This window comes from Chinchilla lanigera, unplaced genomic scaffold (assembly GCF_000276665.1).
Source record: "Chinchilla lanigera isolate Chin_1 unplaced genomic scaffold, ChiLan1.0 scaffold00055, whole genome shotgun sequence".
Taxonomy (NCBI): Eukaryota; Metazoa; Chordata; class Mammalia; order Rodentia; family Chinchillidae; genus Chinchilla; species Chinchilla lanigera.
The window spans coordinates 3,522,900-3,545,418 of record NW_004955456.1 but is presented as its reverse complement, the minus strand read 5'-3'; the positions used below and the strand labels follow the sequence as shown (position 1 = coordinate 3,545,418).

Here is a 22,519-nt window from a genome sequence, read left to right as displayed (position 1 = left end):
TCAAATATTCTTTGAGCCTTTGGGGTCAGTTAAGAGCCACACCAGGAGGCTGAGGTAGGAGGATCCCAAGTTCAAGACCAGCCTGGGCAACTTAGTGACGTAGCGAAAGCCTATCTCAAAACAAAAAATTACGGGCTGGGGATGGAGCTCATTGCAAAGACCCTGGGTTCAGCACTTAGTACCACAAAGCAAAACAAAAACAGACAGCCACACCAGGACACCGGCCGCACTCCTCCCGGCCCCACTCCAGGACGCTCGACCGGCTCCCCTAGACCCACGAGGCTCTGAGACCTGGACCTGCGTCTTTTTGCTTTGAATTGCTGGGAATGTGCACCTTCCTGGTGCAGACGAGGCGGTGAGACCTATTTGCGAAATCAGAATTCTCTTCAAGTGATCCAAGACATATTCCGAGCTAGGTGCTACGCATGGTGGTGCACACCTGTAACCCCAGCACTCTGGGATGCTGAGGCAGGGGGATCCCCAAGTTCAACCCCAGCTCAGGCAACTTGGGGATTCAATGAGATTCTGTCTCAAAAAAAAAAAAAAAAGTAAAAAGGGCTGGGGTTGTAGCCCAGTGTGAAGGCCCAGAGTTTGATCCCCAGTGCTGAAAAGAATGTATTTATAAGACCAGAGACTCTGACTGACCTACAGGTGCCATGTTCTGTCGGGGTAATGACATTTCTCCTCGGCTAGGAGGACTGAGTGGAATCTGATGCTGGTCGTGCAGCCTTGGATGAATCTGCGCCGGCGTCCCAGCCACGCAGCAGGCCCCCAGTACGAACCGGGCAGGCCGGGAGCTCCTCACAAGACCGCAGCCCCGGGAAGGGGCCTTTGGTGCTGCTTTATTACCCAGTTACCTTTAGGAAGCGATGGGTTTATTTTTAATGGTCATGAAATATTTCTCTAGAAACAATAAAATTCTGCCTTGTCCTCAAGAGTAGCTCTATCGAGAATAAGAATGCTTTCTTTTTTTCTTTCCCTCCCTCCCTCCCTCCCTCCCTCTTTCCTTCCTTCCTTCCTTCCTTCCTTCCTTCCTTCCTTCCTTCCTTCCTTTCTTCCTTCCTTCTCTAGTACCACAAAAGTGAAACAAAACAAAAAGCCACAGTTTCTGTCTTTCTCTCTTCTTTCTTCTTCCTTTTTAATTCCAGTACTGGGGATTGAACTCAGCGTTTTAGCACTGAACTACATCCCTGTTCTTTTTTATTCTGAGACAAGGTCTTGCTAACATTTGGCCCAGCTGGACTTGAACTTGTGAGCTTGTGATCCTCCTGCCTCAGCCTCCCAGAGCGCCGGGAGGATGGGCGTGCGCTACCATGCCCGTTGAGTAGCACTTTTTCAGGGCTAACTCCGTGGCAAGGCTTGGGGCTAAGAGCTGCTCCTTACTTACCTTTAACCATCACAACAAGCTCCTTAGACCCCTTCACGACTCCCACCTCACAGGCGACCTGCGGCACCACAGGTTACCGCCCACGACCACGCACATGGGCGTGGACACAGTGGCAGCAGGTGTCCTTGGATCTTGTTAGCGGCCGCATCTTGAGAAGACAGCAGCTCTGGGCCCAGTCCCTACACGGCCCACCAAAGAGCCCAGCTGGGCCTCATGGCCCACACCTGTAATCCCAGCACTCCAGGAGGCCGAGGCAGGAGGGTCACAAGTTTGAGTCTAGCCTGGACAACTTAGGGAGATTCCGTCTCAAATTTTTTAAAACACAGGATGAGAGATGTAGCTCAGGGCAAGGGTCCTGGATTCAAGCCCCAGTGGCCCTACCCAGAAAAAAGCAGCCCCAGGGCTTGGGCTCCAGCTCCTGAGGAGCCTGGGGTGGGGGCAGTGGAGACCCAGGCTGGCGAGCTGCAGGGTCCGGCGTGGCTTGTCCACGTGGCAGCAAGCATGAGTCAGCCAGCCCTGATTCTCTGAAACCACATCAGCGCTGCACCCGCCCGCCTCAGCCTCTGATGCCTGGGCTCCGAGTGGCCGGGACGCAATGCTAACCTGAGTTCAGCCAGGCTTGCAGCCCTGATCACATGCGTGCCAGGGAAGGAGGCGGGATGGTGCGGCCTGCGGCCTGAGAGCCTGCGCTTTCCTGCTGTGCTCCGGCGGGTGACCACCTCCCCTGCACTCCCTGGCCAGACGGTGGCCGCTCTGCCTCCAGGCCCGGGCATCCCGGAGCCCTGACTGCTGAATTGTCTCCTAGCAACAAGCCCCTTCCCTCTCTGCACAGCTAATTTCCCTCCTCTTCAACCCTGGGAGTGCTCACTAAACGTGCAGATTGGGCGCCTCTGGCTTTACCGTGAGATCCGCTCCAGGAGGGCCAGGACCCGGGCTTGGCGCGTGTCCCCGACCAGGGCCGAGTGACAAGCAGTGTCCACATGTGAAGGGCCGGTCGGGGACACATGGACCACGCGTGCGGGCCGGGCCCCTGCTCGCAGCCCCAGTGCCCATCTGCGGCTTCTCCCAGCAGAGGTCAACCCTGCCGTCCACTCTGTGCTCCAGCTCTGGTCCTCAGACCATGACACAGCTGGGGGTGCACGTCTGTGATCCCCGAACTCAGAGGCTGAGGCAGCAGGATCTCAAGTCCAAGCCCAGCCTGGCAACTAGGGACTCAGGGATACCCATTTTATACAAAATTAAAAATGAGCTGGGATGTACTTCGGTGTGAAGGCCCGGGTTCAATCCCCATTACCTCAAAAAATGGTAAAACAAAACAAAACAAAAAAACTTCCCAAAAGAAAACTTGGATTCGCCAGCCACAAAGTACTATGCAGGGAATGCACAAAACGGAGGCCGTGTGGGCACTGCCTTAGATACCACGCGTACCCTGGGGACGGCCCCCTGCCTGGTCTCAGGACTCACAGGACCTGGAGAGAATGCCAGGCAGGTCACTGAAGACCCCCCTCAGGCCCAGTCCGCCTGTCAGCTCAGGAGAACTGAAGAACTTATTGCTGCCAGCCCCTCAGCCCCATGCCCTGTTGCTATTTCACCTGATCGCTCCACCTGACACTGACCTCCCCACCTGACCCTCACGATCACCATGGCAACCACCCTGATTTGCTGCTGAGCTCACCCAGGTGATGGCTCTTCCCCGACTCCTCAGTCCTGGAGTTCTTAGACAGTACTGTCCTGCAGCCCTGCAGAGACTCACAGCTCTGTGCTTGAGCCAGGAGACAGAGAGAGAGAGAGAGAGAGAGAGAGAGCGCGCGCGTGTGTGTGTGTGTGTGTGTGTGTGTGTGTGTGTGTGTGTGTGTGTAAGATCTCTTAGCAGCTCCACTTCTCCCTGCCTCACCAGAACCAGGCTGTTAAAAGAGTTTTCTTGTTTGTCTTTAGAGAGGAAACTTAAACTCACACATGGGAGAAAATGGCCCTAATTCAAGGACTTCACTAAAGGCCAGATGACTCAGGAACACTTCTCCAGTAAGCTCAGGACATCTGTGAGTCATACTCTGCGTCGGGTCGCTCAGAAGCCAGAGGGAGCTTTGGGATGACAGTGGTCCCAAGGGGCCGCAGGGCACTGACTCCAGGCCCCCTCAGACACCAAAGTCCACAGACAACCCAGCCCCTCCAGTGGACTTAAACGATTCTCCATTGCCAAGAAGAACAATGTCAATGCCGTGCAAACTACAGTCACACCGCATTGCTCAAGGAACAATGCAAGGGCAGAGGACTCCGTGTTCAGCACAGATAGTTTGCGCATGAATTGGAAACCACGGATCTTCAGGGCCAATTGTTCAAATCATGCTCATGCCTGGGTGAAAAGCCTTCCCTGCCGGCCCATCGCTCTGAGGAAGAGCCCATCTCCCCCGCCTGTGGGTCTCTGCCCTGTGGGTCTCTCCTCTGGCCAGGTCCACCTCACATTTTCAATCTGTGCATGTGCATTATTTTTAAAGTTGAAGGGAAACACGAAAAGCATGGGTGTGATAGCCTTGGGCAGGGCGGATCCAGAGCAGGCATGGTGATAACCACACAGCGGTCCTGATGCAGCCCTGCTAGGACAGATTAACTGTGAAGACGGCTGCATGTGTGACTTTAAAGGACAATTTTAATGTAAGTGAAAAATTAGGTTCTAATGAGAGAACACACAGTGGGCAAAAGGAAAACTTCTAATAAATAATCGATCACTCTCCCCTGCTACATTATCACCTCCGCTAGGTTTCTTTTCACAGAAGTCACTGCTCCACCATTATTTTGAAGACCACTTGTTTCAGATTTGTACAGATGTCTTGGAAGAGCATATAGCGGTGAGTACCAGAGGTCCGGGGGGAGGTGTTACATTTGATCAAAAGTAGTGCCAGGCCAGAATTTGTTACCAAAGAATTACTGACAGGTGTAAGGTAAGCGAACACGTGAATAAATGCAATTCCACGAATGCACCAATCATTATGAGAAAGAATCTAAGGTAAGTAACCTAAATATTTCACACTAAGATACTGCTAGCTTTTGTTCAAAATTCAAAACCTGAAGTATGGTTTTCATTGGGCGTGCATCACTTTCATACTATCATAAATTTGAAAACTTGTCAGCCAAGCTGTTATAAGTCAAGGACCATCTGTGTATATGTTCGTGTGTTAAAAAGCAAGGGTTACCCTAAAAGCCCAGATTACAAGTGCTGTTTGTAATTCCACATATTGTGTACAGGATTTGAGAGATAAATGCGTTCAAAAGGGGTTAGCCGATGTTTTGGACACACAAGGTGTAAAGATGCCATTGCGTGCATCAGCAGGTAAGAGGAGTCGGGGTGCAGATGTGACAAAACCCAGACTTTTTGTTTGCTATTTCAGATAAGCTGATTGAGTACAAATTATAGTTATGACTTTAGGAGTTTCCTCTTTCATTCTACTACACACTCCTGCCCTGGTGGGCTACCACCACTTTAGACTGAAGCTTCTGAACCATGAACCAAAGCGACCCTCTTCATTATGTAAGTTGATAGTCTCAGGTATTTGTCATAGTGCTGGAAAACAGACTGACACGGGAACCACAGGACATTATTCAGCAATAAAAAGAAATAAATGGGAAAACATGGAGGAAATGCAAATACCTATCTCATTTAGTGAAAAATTCAATCTGAACATCCCCAGGTACTTTCTAAGTCCAGCTGGAGGGCATCTGGAGGAGGGAGAGCCCTCGAGAGAGAGTCAAAGCTTGGCACTGCCAGAGTTTTAAGAATGAAGGGTGGAAGGCAAGGTTTTTACAGCAGTGAAACTCCTCCTGAGGTGACTATAAGTGTGGGTGTGTCTCATTAGACAGTTGTCAAAACCTGTACTAAATAGAACACCAAGAGAGATCCTTGATGTGGACTATGGACTTTAGGTAATAATAATAATGCACAATACCCATGTACCGGTCATGACAAGTGTATCACAAGAATGCAAAATGCAAGCCAGGCATGGTGGTGCACGCCTGTAATCCCAGCACTCAGGAGGCTGAGGCAGGAGGATTGTTGCGAGTTCGAGATCACCTTGGGCTACAAAGTGAGCTCAAGGCCATCCTGAACTGCATAGTGAGACCTTGTCACAAAAAAAGAGTGCACGATGCTAGTGATAGGGGGAATGGCAGCATGACCAATGAAAGAAGTAACTGATAAGCTCTGCCTCATGGAAATGAAAATCTCCCACCCTGCAAAAGATGCTGCTCAGAGACCGAAATGAGTCCCATCCTGGGGGAACTGTGTGCAAACCTTTCAGCAAGCACTGAGCTCTCTGTACTTTGTGGTCATTTTTCTGTGAAGCTAAACTAAACAAGCCTGTTAATTAAAAAACAAATATATCGATCCTCTCATTAGAGAAGGGGCAAAAGATACGATTCACATTTCCCTAGAAAGGCCTGATAAGTGGGAAATAAGAACATGAAAAGACCTTTGACATCATTTATGATCAGGGAAATGCAAGGCAGCCATGCTGAGCTATTGCTACACATCTGTCAGAACAGGTAAAACCAGCCAGGTGTGGTGCACACGCCTGCAGTCCCAGCGCTCTGGGAGGCTGCAGCAGGAGGATCGCAAGTTGAGGCAACTTGGCAACTTAGGGACACCCTGTGTGCAAATAAGAAAAAAGCCTGGGAATGTAACTCATTTTGAAGGTCCTAGGTTCAATCTTTAGTATCACAAAAACAAGCAAATAAACACACTAGTAAAATTTAAAAATTTAAAATGTTAAATGTAACATCTCTTAGTAAGCGGATGGATGCCGTGGTACCAAATCTCTGCGGTACAGCTATGAAAAGGAATATTGTGCAGCCATAGGATGGGGCTCATGGGCATTAGATTAAGTTAAAGAAAGGCATCTCAAGGCCCACACGACGGCTGGGTGTGGTGGAGCATGCCTGTAATCCCAGCACTTGGGAGGATGAGGCAAGAGGATTGCTATGAGTTCAGGGCCAGCCTGGGCTACAAAAAAAAAAGGCCACATGCTGTATGATTCCATTTATACAATGTTCTCAGAATGACTGGAGTATAAAGATAGAACACAGATTATTGATTGCCAAAATACAGAGATAGCAGGAAATAAGAGGGGTGAGAGGGGTACTAAAGGGGTTGTCTTTTAAGGCAAATCTTTGTGGGGATAAAATATTTCAGTATTCTGACTGAGAGGGTGGTTACATGAATCTGCACCTATGGTGAATATCAAAGAACTACACAATGTACTAATGCCATTTTCCTGGCTTTGACACTGGACAGTAGTTATCCAATCTGTAATAACTGGGGAAGTCATATGGTGTATGAATTTCTATGTGCTAACTTTGTAACTTTCCATGAATATATAGTTACTTCAAAAAAAGTTAAAAATTTTCAATATTTAAAATGGCATGTGTCTCACCAGAGCAAAGCTAAAGAGAGAATCAGCAAGTTGTAAATACGTCAGAATAAAGTAGAGAGATTTTAAGAAGGGATGGAAAATGCATAAACAAGCAAAAGAGATATTGGGTGCTCAGTAGAACACTCTAACATATGTGTAATCACAGCTACACATTAAGAGAGAAAAAATGAACAGAAGTAACTTTGAGAAGTCAACAGGTATTTCCCAAAACCGATAAGACAGCAAGTCAAATTTGAGAAGTGCTGTGAAACTCAAGCAAAGCAAGCAGAAAGAAAACAAGTCTCTTTGCTTCACTGTAGAACTGTCTAAGAACAAGGGTGAAAAGCAAAACATTACCCAAGCAGGTGGAAAGGGAAGTAGGAGTCACACTGCCACATTATCATTACACAGTCAAGAGTAAGACTGACGGCTGACATCTCCGTAGAACTCATTGGTGAAGGAAGCCAGTAGACATATATGCAGCTGCCACCTTAGAATTTTATACCTAGCAAAACTATCATTCAAAAGTGAAGCCAAAATAAAGACATTTGCAGAAAAACAAAGACAGAGGCAATCCACAGCATCAGACTCACACTAAAAGAAATTATAAAGAGAAATCTTTAGACAGAAGAAAATAATGGCAGAGGGAAATGAGAAAATAGAGGGGCTGGGGATTTAGCTCAGCGGCATAGCGCCTGCCTGGCAAGCGCAAGGTCGGGAGTTCGATTCCCGGTACCAGAAGAAAAACAAAAACAAAAACAAAAAAATAAAATGACATAAAACACCTGATTAATCCAAGACAAAAAAGTAAAAAAAAAATTGTATAAGAAGTATATGATTAAAAAAAGAAGTATATGATAAAGTAGTAAAATGGTAGATGACATTTAAAAGTATCAGTGGTTTCCTTATGTGTAATGGGACAGAATAGGCAACAACTGTCACAGTGGATTTAAAAATGAATTTTATAAAGAGCAGCACTCATGTACTGATGACACAGGAAACTCCTTAAATGTAAGAGAACAGGAAAGATGAAGCCAAAGGGTGAAAAAATGTATCAGGCGAACACCAGTGGAACTCTGAGGTAATGGCAGCAAAAAGCATCAGACAGTAGACTGCAGCGTGAGACCATCACTAGACATAAAAAGATGTTTCTGACCAACAGCATTTTCATGAGGGACAGATGACAATTCTAAATCAGCGTGAACCTTGTTACTGTTCTTCAAAATCTACGTAAAATCTGAGAGCTATAAGAGAAGAAATAGACACACCTACCATCATAGTGTGACGTGGTAACAGACCCTCTCGGTAACTAACTTGCATTTCTGTGGTTGTTGGAGGATCAGAATTGGTGTTATGTTCTCATCAGCTTTCTTTATGATTGTATTTGAAACTGGATCTTGATATATTTTACATTGGAATTTTGATATCATCTTCTTGATATATTTTAAGTAGGAATTTTGCCTCTATGCTTATTGATATGTAAGCTTTCTTTTATTTTAAAATTTACTTGATAACATTATGCTGTAAGAAGTTCTTATCAGTGTTTGTCTTTTAATTTTACTTACGAGTTTGGTAGTTTTTTTGAGGCAAGATCTTGCTACATAATTTAGGCTGGGCTTGAACTCACTATGTAGCCAAGGCAACCCTCTTGTCTCAGCCTCCATGCTACTGGGACTACAGGTATATGTCACTTTGCCTGGCTTTGTAATTTTTATAAAATAAAATGTTCTCATCACTGTCTGCCATATTTCTCTTGTTGCTTTCATTCCTCAAATCTAAAGGAGGGTATTTCAACAGATTTGATTTTTCCTAGATAGTCGAGTGACTCTTCCTATTGAAACTACAGGTTCCAAAACTGTAAGTAGGATTCTCTCAAATAATACTGAAATTGTACATGGAAAGTTTAAAGGTACGCTTCTCTTCTGACCTGAATGATCTTCCCTTCAAATCCTGATTTATTTGAGGAACAGAGTCGCTGCACCATGCCCACAGGTTCCACATCCATAGCTTAATCAATCATGCGTCAAAAATATTTCAAAAGTGAGCACCTATGCTGAGCATGTGGACATTTTTCTTGTTATTCTTCCTTAAATAATGCATCGTAACAACTATTTCCATGGCATTACACTGCATCAGGCATTACGAGTCAATCACAGACTAAAGTACAGAGGAAGCCTATGTGTGATTTATATACAAATCCTATGCGCAGCTGGTGTTTTTAGCACCCGGGGTCTTACAGTGTTTGAGTGTCCTTGGGTTTGCGATCTGGGGATCTCTGGGGCGAATCTCCCACAGACAGTGGGGAACGACTGTGCTTTCTGAACCTTTGCTGAGAGTCAGGCACTGTGCCAGGAGCTAGTGTAGACCCACCGAGCCGTTTCTCAAGCTGCGCACGTATCAGAATCCTGAGGTTGCTGGGCAGATCTCCGTCGCCTGCTCTGTCCCTAGAGCCGCTGGCCACAGTGATTGGGAAGCACGGCGGTTTTTAAAAGCTCCCAGGGGACTCCAACGCCAGCCAGGCTGAGCACTGGAGCGGGCGCAAAGGTGGGACAGTGATCCCGCCCACTCGCTCTACCACTGCCTTGGCCGTGGACTTGCGGAATCACACTGCACGCCCCCCCCACCCCGTCTCTCCCACTGTGCGCCTCCATGTCTTCTGAGCACACTCGGTCTAGGCAACCACGCCTGCTGTTCAGTGCTTATTTGGCTCACCCCGGACATCCCTTGCTACCAAGAGCACTGACCATGCCTCAACAAGCTGTTAAAGGATGGTCACCTGCTGTCCTTTTGGACAATAGGGGAAACAAAACTCCAATGCTTCGGCCTAGTGGAACCCTCCAAGCTCAGCCTGGCGTGGCGGTGCACCCGTCATCTCACCACCCTGGGAGGCTGAGGCAGAAGGGTCACAAGCCTGATCGCAGTCTGGGTAATTTTGCAACCCGGTGAGGTCCTGTTTCAATGTAAACAGTACTGGGGATGCAGCTCGGGGGACAACACAAGTCCACCTGGCCTAGGACCACTCCAGTAGCCTGCAAGGTGGCTGTGACACACACACACACACACACACACACACACACACACACACACACGCTCCCCAGGTCCCCTCACGCCCAGCACCAGGCAGTGACTTACAAAGAAGGGAATCAGGCCGGCCGCCTTGTCCCGCTGCAGGGCTTCCTGCAGGGCAGCGGCTCTCATGGAGAAGTTGCTGTCGGAAGGGATGGGCTTTAACTTCACGCCTCCGATGAGCCCGGCCCTCTCCACCGAGGAGTGCGCCTGGGAGGAGGAGGGAGACGGCGGTGGATGCGTAAGTGCCTAGTAGAGACACAGCTTCTCTTGACTTCTTTTTCTTTTGCAGTACTGGGATTGAACCCGGGACCTTTGCCCTGAGCTACATCCTCAGCCCTTCTTTTAGTTTTTATTTTGAGGCAGCGACTTTCTAAGTTGCTAAGCTGCCCAAGCTATGCTCAAACTTGGGGTCCTTCTGCCTCAGCCTCCCACAGTGCTAAGATTACGGATATGTGCCACCAGGCCTTACTTTTTTTTTTTTTTTAACATAGTTTTGATCTGCTGTTGGTCAAATCTGCAGACATGGGTCCTGTGGATTTGGACGTAGCACTGTGGCTGGATGGTGCCTGGTCCACCAACCTCAGAGCCGCTCAGCACAGTCTGCTTTTCAGGAAGCCCCACCTTGGGCCCTGCGTCCCCCCAGTCTCTCACCTGACCCCCCCACAGGGCCCAGACACCACCCCTGTGGGAGTGGCTTTCCTAGCCTACTCCAGGCAGAGCGGCCCCATCAGGCCGTCAGCCCCGCCCCTCCCGGTGGACGCTGGCTGCCACTCTGTTCAGGGACCACTCCAAAGGACATTCGTGACGCGGGGTGACAGGGCATGCAGCAGGGCCAGCCTCGGAAGACAGCCAAGAAGCTGTGACCCCACCCTTGTTAGGGTGGGAATGGCCGTGAACTCTGAAGCCTCTGAGGACAGGGACAATGGGGTGTGAACCCAGCAAGGACACCTCATGCTGGCTTCCGGCTCGGCCAAGCCCGCAGGAGGCTGCGTGGGGGTGGGGTAGCGGAGTCTGGGTGGCGGTGGGAGGGGCTGGGGGTGGCACAGCGGTGCCGTACAAAGGCCCAGGGCACCCAGCGCCCCAGAGCAGCCTGTGCTGCCCACGCCAGCTCTGTGCAGCCAGCTGTGGCCCCGGGCCCACGGCAGGGCCGGCCACTGTCCACACACACGGGGCCGCCGCCACCCGTGGAGCAGCCACCGGGCCGGGCTGAGCCGGGCCCTCCCTGAAACACATCCTTCCTTCCTCCTGCCCTCGCTGGACCCACTTCTCTGGCCGGTCCCTCCTGAGCCAGTGACTGGTGTCTCCTCGGTACATGGTGACATGTCCCATGTCACACGCTGCTCCTGGGAAACCTGGTGGAGGCCCAGAGGGGAGCCCTGTCTAGAAAACCATCTCCAGGCCTGCAGGGACCCCACGGGGAAGAGACACCCCGACACCCTCACAACTCTCTCGGCGTGTGGCCATGTTCCTGTTTTGGCTGCTTTTCTAAGCTTCCTGGGAAACAAAGGAGGCATAAACACAAAGGATAACGTTCTCCCTGCGTAAGTGGAATCTCAGTGCCTGGAGTGAGGACACACAGAGACATAATCCTCCTAATTAAGCACTGAAATGTGGGTGTTGCATTTATTGCAGGCTGTCCAAATGCGCGGCTTAAGGAACTCGGTAGAGGAAAGCACGCTGGCAGAGCGGAGTCTGAGACTCCCGGTGGAACCCAGTTTCCCGAGCGTGCTTCCGCACCTCCACCTTCCCGGGGGACGTGTGCTCTCCTCATGCGGGCCGACCCCTCTGCACTGGCTCTTCCTCACATGCTGGGTTTCCTGCTGCAGTTTACTGTGGGTTCACGGGGGCTTCCTGCTCTTCCTTCTGCATCCTCCGAGCACTGCAAGCCCTCCCTCAGGGGCCCGGCGCGGGTGAGCAGGGGGGCTGAGTGGCCACGCACAGATGGCGCGGTGCGCCCCGTCCGACAGTAGAGACAGAGGCCCTGGAAAGCATGTGACCGCCTGAGACCCAGAGCTTGAGGCAGGCATGGGGACTGGAGGGGAGGCCTCCGCCCGTGCCCGCTTCCTGCTGGGAGGCGGGCTGCAGGGGCTTAGGAAGCCCATGCCGGGGGCAGCCCAGCCCGGCCAGGAGAGCTCTCATCCGCTCTCACGCCTCTCAACCCTGGCCTTGCCCGACACGCTGCTCTTGGACTGGAAATGATGCTGAGCTCACGGGGAATCGGATCTCAAGCTTGCGGGGCTCAGGCCAAGCTCCCGCCCGCCGCACTGACCTGGTCGGAGGAGTAGGCCACCAGCTTCTCCATGATGGCGGCCTGCGTCAGCTCCGGGAAGGCGGCCTGCAGCCGTCGGGTCACTTTGGTCCGAGCAGCCAACAGGGCCACCAGGGTGGCTTCACTGGCACTCCCCTAAATCCCAGAGAAAGGTCCAAATGAGATCCAAAACACACTACAGTCCCAGCACTCGGGAGGCTGAGGCAGGAGGATCACTGTGAGCTCCAGGCCAGCCTGGGTTACATAGTGAGATCCTGTCTCAGAAAGAAACTCACAAAGCAGCCAAGGACTCGGTGTCTGAACTGTTGGAAGACGTACTATTCCACGTCCACAGTTTTCTTAAAAGATGGCCCTGAAATCGCAAAGATCACTCTTTCTTGCCCAAGGACGTTCTGACTTTGGGGAGGTAGGTCTGACGCTGGTCCCTCCTGAATTGTGAATTGTGTCTCCCCAAAGCATACACTGCAACCCTAACCTCAGTAGCTCAGAATGTAACTGTTTACCCAGGGGATCTTCAGAATGAAGATTCAGTGACAAGGGACCTTCAGGGCGGCCCCAGTCAGTGGGTTCGGTGCACGGGTAGGAAGGAGAAGTTAGGTCCCAACCCCCCCCCCACACACACACACACAGACGGAGACCATGGGGGACCTAGCGGGAAGGTGGCCTTGCGAGCCCCGGAGAGGCCCCCGAGGAAACCCCCGCCGCGCCTGGCCTGGATCTCGGCTCCCAGGACTCAGACGCTGCAGAGCTGCACTGCGAGCCACCCAGCCCTCGCTTTGTCCCGGGAACGCTGGGGTAGGACACAGACAGCGCCAGCCGCGCGTTCCAGCCAAACGGCACGGGACCCTTCTGAATCCTCCTTGGAGGTGCAGCGGTGCTCAAAGTGTTGCCCCCCTTTTAATTTGTAAGATAATCCCATGTTAAAATATTTGACAAACAAGAGAAAGTGGGTTGTGTTCTGACAGTGAAACAGGGCTATAGCATTACCGAGTGCCATAGAGAAATACTCAACGCTAAGTGGAAATGCTGACTTGTACTGACACTCTTTTTTGGTAGCACCAGGGATAGAACTCAGAACCTTTGCAGTGCGCTATATTCCCAGATTTTTTTAAATTTTTATTTTTAAATTAAGACAGAATCTCACTAAGTTACTACATTGTTCAGGTTGGGCTCCAATTTGAACTCCTCCTGCCTCAGCCTCTCAAAGTGCTGGGATTACAGGTGTGTACCACCACGCCTAGCTCCTATTAACATTTTATCCTTCTTTCATTAATTCTGATGTGCTTTTCCGATTTTTACAAATTTACTGCATTTCCTATTATTTTCAGCCAGCTCCTACTCCTGGGGCAATGGGTAAGGTGCAGGATAAATACATCTGCTCGTGTTACCCTAGCTCTAATGCAGGAGTTTGAACAGACAGAGCCCCACTCCTCTGAATTCGGCATGTACGATGGGCCTTGCCTTTCCTTCAGGTTGTGTTGTTCTGCGCCTCTTTGGGTTTTGCTGTCATGAGGAACAGTCTTAGGATAAGGGTCCAGACCACGGGAAAGCACCCGGGATGGCGAAGCACAATGCAACGGAAGTCCCTGCCGGCAGGCTGTGTGTCCCGCTTCTTCCTGGAGCCGATAGTTCCTCCTGTTCCTCCCAGTTTGTCCGTCAAAGATGCTCCCACCGACACAGAACAGGCGGAGGTGGGGCTGCACACGGTCGCCCTCAGCCCTGGGATGTGACCCAGGCTGCCACCTGAACTCTGCTCTGAAACCCAGGGTCCCAGTCTTTTCCCTCTGTCGACCCACAGCCTGAAAACAGGCACGGAGTCCCCGCCGGCTCGCTGCGGGCGAGGGGCCCCGTCACATCCAGGACAGAACACTCCTGTTTACTCAGCTCCAAGCGGCTTTGAAAACAACAAGCCAGAGAACAACCTGGTGACTGAGCCCCAGACAGTGCCAGGAGGTTTGGGCGAGTGGTTTCCCTGTCCAGCGGCTCTTTGGTGAGAGAAGTGGCCCTGGGGCTGCCTGCTGCCTCTGCCTCCGGGCGAAGGTTGCCATGGCGAGGCATTTGGGAGGCTGGGGAGGCACCAACAGGAGCCAGAGCAGCCCCGCACTCTTGTGTCTGATTGTTTCAAGTGTCACCCACATGAGGCAAGAAATTGTTGTCTTTCCTCGCACGCAAGCTTTCAAACCCAATTAAGAGCCTGCTCCTGCAGGCCTGGCTTGTCCAGCCGCACCAGGAGGACTGGCCGTTCGTCCCAGACGCTGTCACCGAGCAGATGACAGATCCGCAGGATCGATAAGGCGGCCGGCTCGGTCTGTCCCCCGGCTCGCTGCTCTGGGGGCTCTCAGACGCCGACATCAGCCCTGTCAGCGGCGTCACTGTCAGGTGGGGGCCGTGAGGAGCCGGGGCTGGGAGGCAGGCGTCGTTCTAACCAAGTCCTAGGGCTTCCTGTGTCTCCTAAAGGCAGCAAGGTCTCTACTGAAAAGACAGTTTAACCCACGGTTGCCTGCACACCTACAAGCTGCAAGCACACGGTCAGGGACAGGCTGGGTTAGCACCAAACCTCCTTCGTACTAATTATTACGTATTATTTCAGTACTGGGGATTGAACCAGCTACATCTCAGCACTTTGTCTTTATTCTTATTTTGAGACAGACTCTGGCTAAGTCACTCAGATGCCCAGGTTGAGCTCAAACTCACTGTCCTCCTGCCTCAGCCTCCACAGGGCTGGAATTACAAGCCTGGGCCGCACAACCAGCTCGTTTTGGTTTGTCTCACTTTTGACCCTGATCATTCTGTACTACCTTTCTGTGCCTCAATTTCTCATCTATGGAAAGACTGTCGATAACATAGTCAATCCTCATAAGCATTTGGGAATGAAAAGGTGATAATATAAAGCGTAAGAAATGGGAGAGAAGATGGCCGAGCCCACAGGTGTCCAATGCGTGTGGCTACGGTTATCACAGATGCCCTTAGGTTACAGGGTACTTGCAAAATTCTCTGCCAAGTATCCAATTGGAAGGTTCATCTTCGGGTTCAGAGAACAACCGAATCTGATGTTGTTTCCTGTAAGGGCCAGTTATTCAGAAGTGCGCTCCTTCGTCCCTGGGTGCATCCCGTTTTATTTTTGGGGGCGTGACTGTCTCACAGGGACACAGCCCGGACAGCCCAGCTAATCCGAGCAGATGGTCCCACCTCCTCCGAAAGGTCGTACTCGGAGATGTGATTAACGGGAGTAGAGACCTCGATACAGCAAAAATATCTCTGGTATTATTTATGTAGGTGGTGACACAGCCTAGGAAGTCAGGCAGTCGTAACATCCTCGAAGAGGATTTGCACAATGGAAAAGGTTCTGAATAAAATAAACAAGCACCATCCAGAAAGGCCCATCTGTCTGCATTATTATCTCAATCCGCTTTACGTGAAGGTCTCAGTCACACGCCGGGCCTGCTTGGGGATCTCTGCGCTGGGTGAGTTGGAGTTCCTACTCCTGGTGGAAGTGGAAATCAGGGCCATGACAAGTTCCCTCTGACTGCTTGCAGGGGGTGCGGGGTGCAAGGACACACCTGCGGTCCCCACAGAGCCCAGACCCTGTCCCCAGAGCCCGAGATGTCGGCCTTGAGGGGGACTCGACTTGGATGGGATCGGCTCAGGTCTCCCTTGTGCGTCCAACCAAGCACCTGGGTCCCTCAGAGTGACTTCTCACCCCGTGCAGAGAAAGAGGCCACCCAGGCAGGAGGATCAGCGAGAAGGACAGAGCTGGCCTCGAAGGTGGAGGCGGGACAAGCACTGCAGGTTCCCGGAAGTCCCTGGAAGCCGGAAGGGGTAAGGAAATGGATTCTCCCCTGGGCCTGCAAGTGCCAAGTTAGATTTGAGCTCAATCAGGCCCAGCTCAGACTTCTGACCTATAAGATAATAAAATCATTGGCAAGCCACTAAAGCCAGGTGTGGTGGTGCACACCTGTCATCCCAGCATCCTGGGAGGTTGAGGCAGGAGGATAGCAAGTTAGAGCCCAGCCCGGGCAACTTAATGATTTATCGATATCCTGTCTCAGAATAAAGGGAACAGGGATGCAGCTCAGTGCAAAGGCCCTGGGCTCAATCCCCAGCACTGGTAAAAAGCCACTGATACGTGTCACTGCAGTAGTAATTTGTCATAGCAACCACAGAAAGTGAGAGTGGACAGGAGCTTAGAGATCCTGGCACCGAGTCTCAGGACCAGAAACCGGGAACACACAGGTGTGGAGCAGCTCGGCCGCCCCCGCCTGGGCCTCCGAGAAAGGCTGCCCCCGCCTGGGCCTCCGCGCACCGTAACTGGTGGTCACCTCCACAGAGAACACCGGGGACGAGAAAAGCGTCCCTTTTCTCCGAGGGTGGCAGTGCTCCCATGCCAGGCTCTGTGGAGACAGGAGAAAGGACAGAAGGGGCAGGGCCCACACAGTCCACGCCAGCCCAGTGACACCTGTCCTGCAGACCCTGCAGGTCCTGGAGGGACAAAGAGTCCCCCACACTGCCTCTGTGTCCTCAGCAGAAGTAAGCAAGGAAGCGCTCGCAGACACGGCAGTGTCCGCAGGGACGCGACCGGCTCTCAGACGGTGGCGCTCAGAGCCAGGAAGCCCGGCCACCACTGTCGCCTGGCCCAGGAGGGCTCTCACGGTGCTGGCCGGATCGAAAGGCTGAGTCTCACAGGTACGTGTGAGTTCCAGCCGGGAGGCAAGGGGCAAGTCCTGTGCCTCGGTTTCCCTGCCCGTCAAACACAGCCCCAAGCCCACAGGGAACTCGAGGAGCCTGGAATGTGGGGGCTCACAGCTGGCACTTGGGGACCCTGCTCAGACGGAGGCTGTACCGCTTTCCATGCTCCATGCCGCCACTGTTCTGTCATCCAGACCAGGGACCCCAGGAGTGGATGCACCCGGATACAGCTCTGCCACTCTGCCTGAGCCCAGCTGGCCCCGAGCTCACCGTGTGTCACCTCTGGGAGACAAGGACAAAGCCGGCAGAACCATGGGCTCCAGTCCCCCCCCGGGTGGCCCACGCAGCCCCTCACCTGGATCACACCTCCGCCCAGGCTGGCGTCCCCGGCCAGGAAGGCATCCGGCAGCCGCAGCATCTTCCCCAGCCAGTCCAGCATCACCGTCTCCAGCTCCGTGCACGCCGGGCTGGCCGCCTGCAGGAGGGGCCGTGAGCCAGTGCAGGGGAGGGGACCCAGGGGCCACTGGGTCCTCTGCCCCTGTGTTTCCCCAGTCTACGAAAGCCCAAGTACTGCAGAGCACAGTAAGAGTGGTGGTGGGAAGTACAGCAGAAGACCAAGGACACGGGCAGGGGATCTGAGGACGGCAGGGAGAGAGAGGAGTCAAAGAGCATCAAGATGCCATGTGTGAACGTCCCAACACCCACCCCAGGTGGGATTCTTACTGTCGCAAGCATAAGCCACTGAGGAAAAACTCTACATGTTTGAATTCAATTTCTAAAACATTAAACATTTATAAAAATTTTAAAAATTTCAAAATCTTCCCACACAGCCCTCCTGAGGCACTGGTGGCTGCTGCCTGTGGGTGTGCTCCAGATGCACGTGTCGAAGGCTGAGATTACCAAGGTTGGGACCTTCTGGGGGATTAGGCCATGCGGGACCCCGCAGTGGTTCGTGACAAGTAGGAGGGACTTCCTGTCTGTCTCAAGCTTGCTTACTTCCCTGTTACAATGGGGCAGGAGGACCCAGATGTCCTGGGCTCCAGAACCCCCGGCCACGTGAACTTTGAGAGTTCCAGAGCTGTGCAGGAACTCACAGCACGGGGCATCTGACAGCACTGACATGTCACCGAGAGGGTGATGCGAGGACATTCCTCCTTCCCTCCCTGGGACACCCCATGTCTGCACAGGAAGCCCATGTCTCCACGTACAGGGCTCTGCTTGCCTCTGTGGGCCTCTCTGGATGCCCATATCTCACCTTTCCCCCTGACTTAGCTGTGACCTGTCCCTGGAGCCATCACCCCCACACACACACCCCGGGTCCTCTAGACTAGGGGCCCCCAGCCCCCAGGCCGTGGTGGGTGCTGCTGGTTCACGGCCTGCTAGGAACCAGGCCCCACACCCTTCACTGCATCCTGGTTGAGCCCCCTCCTGTTAGATCAGCGGCATCAGATTCTCACAGGAGCACGGCCCCTGCGCAAGCTGCATGTGGGAGGAGCCCGGGTTGTGGTCCTTACAGGAACCCAAGGCCTGATGGTCTGAGGTGGAGCTGAGCCGGGATGCTAGCCCTGCGGGGTGCGATTGCTACGAACACAAGACATGCTAATGAAAGAAGAAGCAAGTCTTCACCCCACTCACCCTGTCCCTGTCCCCAGAATGCAGGACACTCACCCAGGAGAAACCGATGCAGCCGATGGCCCCGCACAGCATGTCTGCGAGCATGGCTGGGTAGGAGCTGGCCGTGGGGAAGTAGGCGAAGAAGTAGGGGCTGTGCCAGTGTGTCACCTGCTGAGGCCGGGTGGTCACTTGGGGTGGGGACATGGCCCTCAGTGTGACTGGCTGCCCAGTATGGGTTCCTCTGCTCGTAACCCTAGCCCCCACCCTAACCCTAACCGTAGCTATAACCTTAACCCTAACTCTAACCCTAACCCCTGTACCCTAACCCTTAAGCCCTAAACCCTAAAGCCTAAGCCTAAGCTTTCCTCCCAGTAGTAAGCAGCATCTGCACCCCACCTTGCTGTCCCCACATACACGGACTCCTTTCTCATGCTCAGGTGTTTGCCAGCCAAGGAGGAAATGCTCTCTCCCTAAATGGAGGGCGTCCTTCTCATCTGCCGCAACGCATGGGCCATAGCAAGTGAAGTCTCTCAAAATGGCCCTGCTGCACGGATTCACCAGGTGCTGGGGTCAGCTCCCCTAGCTGTGAGTCCAAAGCTTGCTTTTCCTAAACGAGCTTTGAAAAATTAAGTATAGATTTAAAAGTAAGGCCCCTGATTCCTCAGGTTTCTGCTTTTCAGGTTCCGCCTCCTGCTCCGGCCCCTGCTGTGCAAGGTGCTCCTTGCAGCCCAGCACTCTCTAGAGCCCAGCATCCTCCCAGCTCCCCCGTCCCCAGCCGGGCCTGTTGTCAGGCGTGGAATTGCCCCATGCAAGGTGAGTTCACGTTGGCCAAGATGAAGGCGGCAGTGGGGAGCTAGGTCATTCAGCCTGGGGCAGAGCCACGTTAGTGGACAGGCCCCCCTGCTGGTAACCTGGGCAGGGGAGTCTTATGGGGGGACTTTTTGTGCCCCTCGCTGGCTGCCTTGGAGTCTGAGGCAGGCTGAAACCCTGGCTCCCTCCTTCACCGCCTGTGTGATCTTAGGCGGAGAAGGCATGGTAGGCACTGCGGCCAGGTGCCCAGGAAAGGCTGCTTCCCCGCACCCCTGACCTGGGACCCACACTCACCCCTGGCATGATTATCCTCTCAATGTCCCCGATGATGTCCTCGAACGTCTCTGGCTCCTCAGGGGCACTGCTTGGAAGCAGGGGCCGAAGGTAGCCAGGCTCCACATCGGGGTAGACCAGGCGGCTCTCGATGCCTTCCAGGTAATTGGCCACATAGTCCACCATCTCCTTTCCCCTCCTGCGGAACTCGCTGGCGTCCATGGTCACAGGGGCTCGCGCCAAAGGGAAACTGCAGAGGAAAGGAAACGGGAGGCCCAGGAGTTCCCAGCAAGCAAACAGCTAGGGTCAGCTGGGCCCAGACCCACGGCTCCTGGAGGCCACTCCCTCCCCTCGTCTGGATGAGTCGTGTGACCCTGGGTTGGGACACTGCCCCTGCACCACAGAGGGCAGCGCTGCATCCGTTCGTGTCACTTCCTGCATTGGTGCCACACACAGGAAGTGCACAGAACGTTCACGGTGAGGTCCCGCACTGACGACGGGCTTGTTCATGTTCTGCAAGCTCTATTGCTGCCCTTTTGCAGCCCTGTTGAGGCCGGAGGGAGAGAGGAGGAGTTCCTGGCAGGACTGGGCTGAAGGCCAGAAGGAAAAAGAGAAAGCTGGCTCCCCCCAAACTGCAGAGAACACCTGGTTCTGAAAACTGAAGCCTAGCAGAAAAAGAAAACTAGACACATTTGCTTTGGGCTTGGGGGGGTCGGGGGAGATGAGCTCTTCAGAGCCATGGAGAGCACCCACCCCTAATGACTGCATCCTGCTGTGACACACGCGCTGGAGAATGTGCTAGGAGCCCAGAGAGACTCCAATTATACTTCATTATAACCTCACTTACATGTGCTTCTGACCCCCCAGTGGGCTTTGGGTGCTGCAACCGTTCTTCAAAGGTCCATAGAGGGACAAAAACGCCCCCAGCTGCAGAAAAGAGGAGACTGGTCCCTGGCTGGAGTGAGCTGCCGTACCAGTCCAAGGAGCGGCAGGAGCCACACGCAGATCTATCACCTGGCCCCTACCGGGCCTTCCTCTCCTGCTCCTGGCTGCTCCCACCACAGAAGTGCACAGATCTTCCGTCTTTACTAATAAATCTGTGCTTTCATTTCTCCCTGTGTGCATCCTTCTCGATTTTCTGTTCGGGATGCCGAGAACCTAGAACCGTCACAACCCCAACATCCACACTGTCTGGCAAGGGGGACAAGCGGGGTGTCATGCATTCCCAGATCTCTCCATGCTCCCCAGGGCCCACGCTGGGATTTCTGACAATTTTTTGCGATAGTAAAAGTGTTTTTTAAAAAGGTATTCACCTGACACTTGCTGAAAATGTCAGGACAGGTTTTCTTCGAGACTGGCACAATGGGAGGGGAAAGGGAGACAGAACTCAGCGTGGACTACAGCAGGTGTGGGTGGGGAAATACGGAGGAACAGAACCGGGGTATCCATGGGGTTTAATAGATGGGCTCACACGATCAGAGGCTGGAAGAGCCACAAGGGCCAGCTGCAGCACGATGAGCTGGAGGATCCGTAGATGCTAAGGCCAAGAAGCTGGAAGCCCCAGAACACCAAGGACTAAAGATGCAGCCCCAGTCCAGAGCCAGAGCTTGGGAGCTCGCTGGGGAATTGTTGGTGTGGAAGCTGGATCTGAGGTCCACCGGCAATGGTGGCAGAGGCAGCAGCAGCAGCAGCAGCAACAACAACAACCACAACAAAAACCCACTCCAGTAGAATTGTCCTCGCTTCCTTCCAGGCCTCCAGCCTATTGGGTGGTGCTGCCCATATTTGAAGAATGTCAATCCCCTCATTGGCTGACTCACATGCCAGTCATCTCTGGAAAACCTACAGACACACCCAGGAGGGTGCTTGACTAATTTCCTGGGCTCTCTCAATCCAATCAAGTTGAGATCCAAGATTAACCCTCACAGCAGGGAACTAAGAGGGTCAGCTCAGTGTCAAGGGTGGGTGGGAGCAGACCTGGGTTGGACACCAAGGCTTGAAGCCGAGCTGACTTCTCAGGACTCTGCTCACACAGGCCCAGCAGCCAGGCAGGAAGCGCGTGGGAAGAGCCTGCTGCAGGGCCGCAGAGCCAGCCCGAGCCTGGGTGGCTTCAGAACCTGCGGCTCCCACCCTGAGCTCTGTCTTGCCACCCTTCTGCAGAGGGTTCTAAGTCACGTGAAGGATGCATAGATGATTGTGGGTTACTTCAGGGCTCGATCAGACCCAACCCTATGTAAGAGTTGTCTGATGCACATTTTCAGCCGAGGCGTGCTTGGGTGACAGTGATTGTGACATAAGACCCCGAATGCCAGTGGCGGCGAGTGCCAACTGACAGTAGAGAAAACCACCCTGTCTGAACTTCTGCTGTATCTTTGGCTACAGAAACTAAGGGCCTCAGAGGGTCCTGCTCTCAGCATAAACGTCATGGTGCTTATTTCAGATTCTGCACTGAGAGAGAAGCTTCCTTTTCACCTGTGCTGAAGACGCCTGCAGGTGATGTGACTGGAAGCCCCAGCTCGCTCTGCAGGGTCACTTGCTCTGCGTTGTGATTACTGAGCCCCTGTCCCGGGTGACAAGCGCTTCTCACCATTGCAGGAAGCACACTTCATTACGCACACGAGCCACACCCTGCAGGTGTCCCCGTGAGGGGCCATTCCGATCCTTTCCTGTGTCCTACAGTGGGGGCAAGAGCTGGTGGATCCCAGGGGCTGACAGCCCAAGATCTGGTGCCAAAGGGCTCGTAGTCAGACCCTAGTGCTCATGTTTACTTGCTGAGAGCAACCTGTGCAAATTCTGCCACATCTAAGAAGCCCAAACAAAGCATCACAACAATAACACTACCTGGAAGATGTGTAGAGACAATTAAACACTCACACTGGAGCAATGCGGGAAGTCCACAAAATCACCCAACCGCGGACGTCTACAGTGATATCCTGCCTTATCTGCACTGTGACTTCTCCAGATTCAGTTACTCAAGATCAGCTCTGGTTCACAAATATTAAATGGAAA

General features: G+C 52.8%; 1 protein-coding gene across 5 annotated transcripts in view; it reads right to left on the bottom strand.

Moving 5' to 3' along the window:
* The window catches only part of Ddc (dopa decarboxylase (aromatic L-amino acid decarboxylase)), a 69,073-nt gene that overhangs the window by 37,433 nt on the left and 9,121 nt on the right, over positions 1–22,519 (bottom strand). For 4 of the 5 annotated variants that reach the window (XM_005396603.1, XM_005396601.1, XM_005396602.1 and 1 more), the window contains 5 exons: positions 19,532–19,760; positions 18,482–18,595; positions 17,169–17,288; positions 12,128–12,262; positions 9,922–10,065 (listed from right to left, as the gene is read on the bottom strand). In XM_005396603.1, coding sequence (XP_005396660.1) covers positions 9,922–10,065; positions 12,128–12,262; positions 17,169–17,288; positions 18,482–18,595; positions 19,532–19,732 — 714 coding nt within the window. In that variant the 5' untranslated portion in view covers positions 19,733–19,760. The remainder of the gene's footprint in view (positions 1–9,921; positions 10,066–12,127; positions 12,263–17,168; positions 17,289–18,481; positions 18,596–19,531; positions 19,761–22,519) is intronic. The other variant, XM_005396605.1, reaches the window with a different exon arrangement.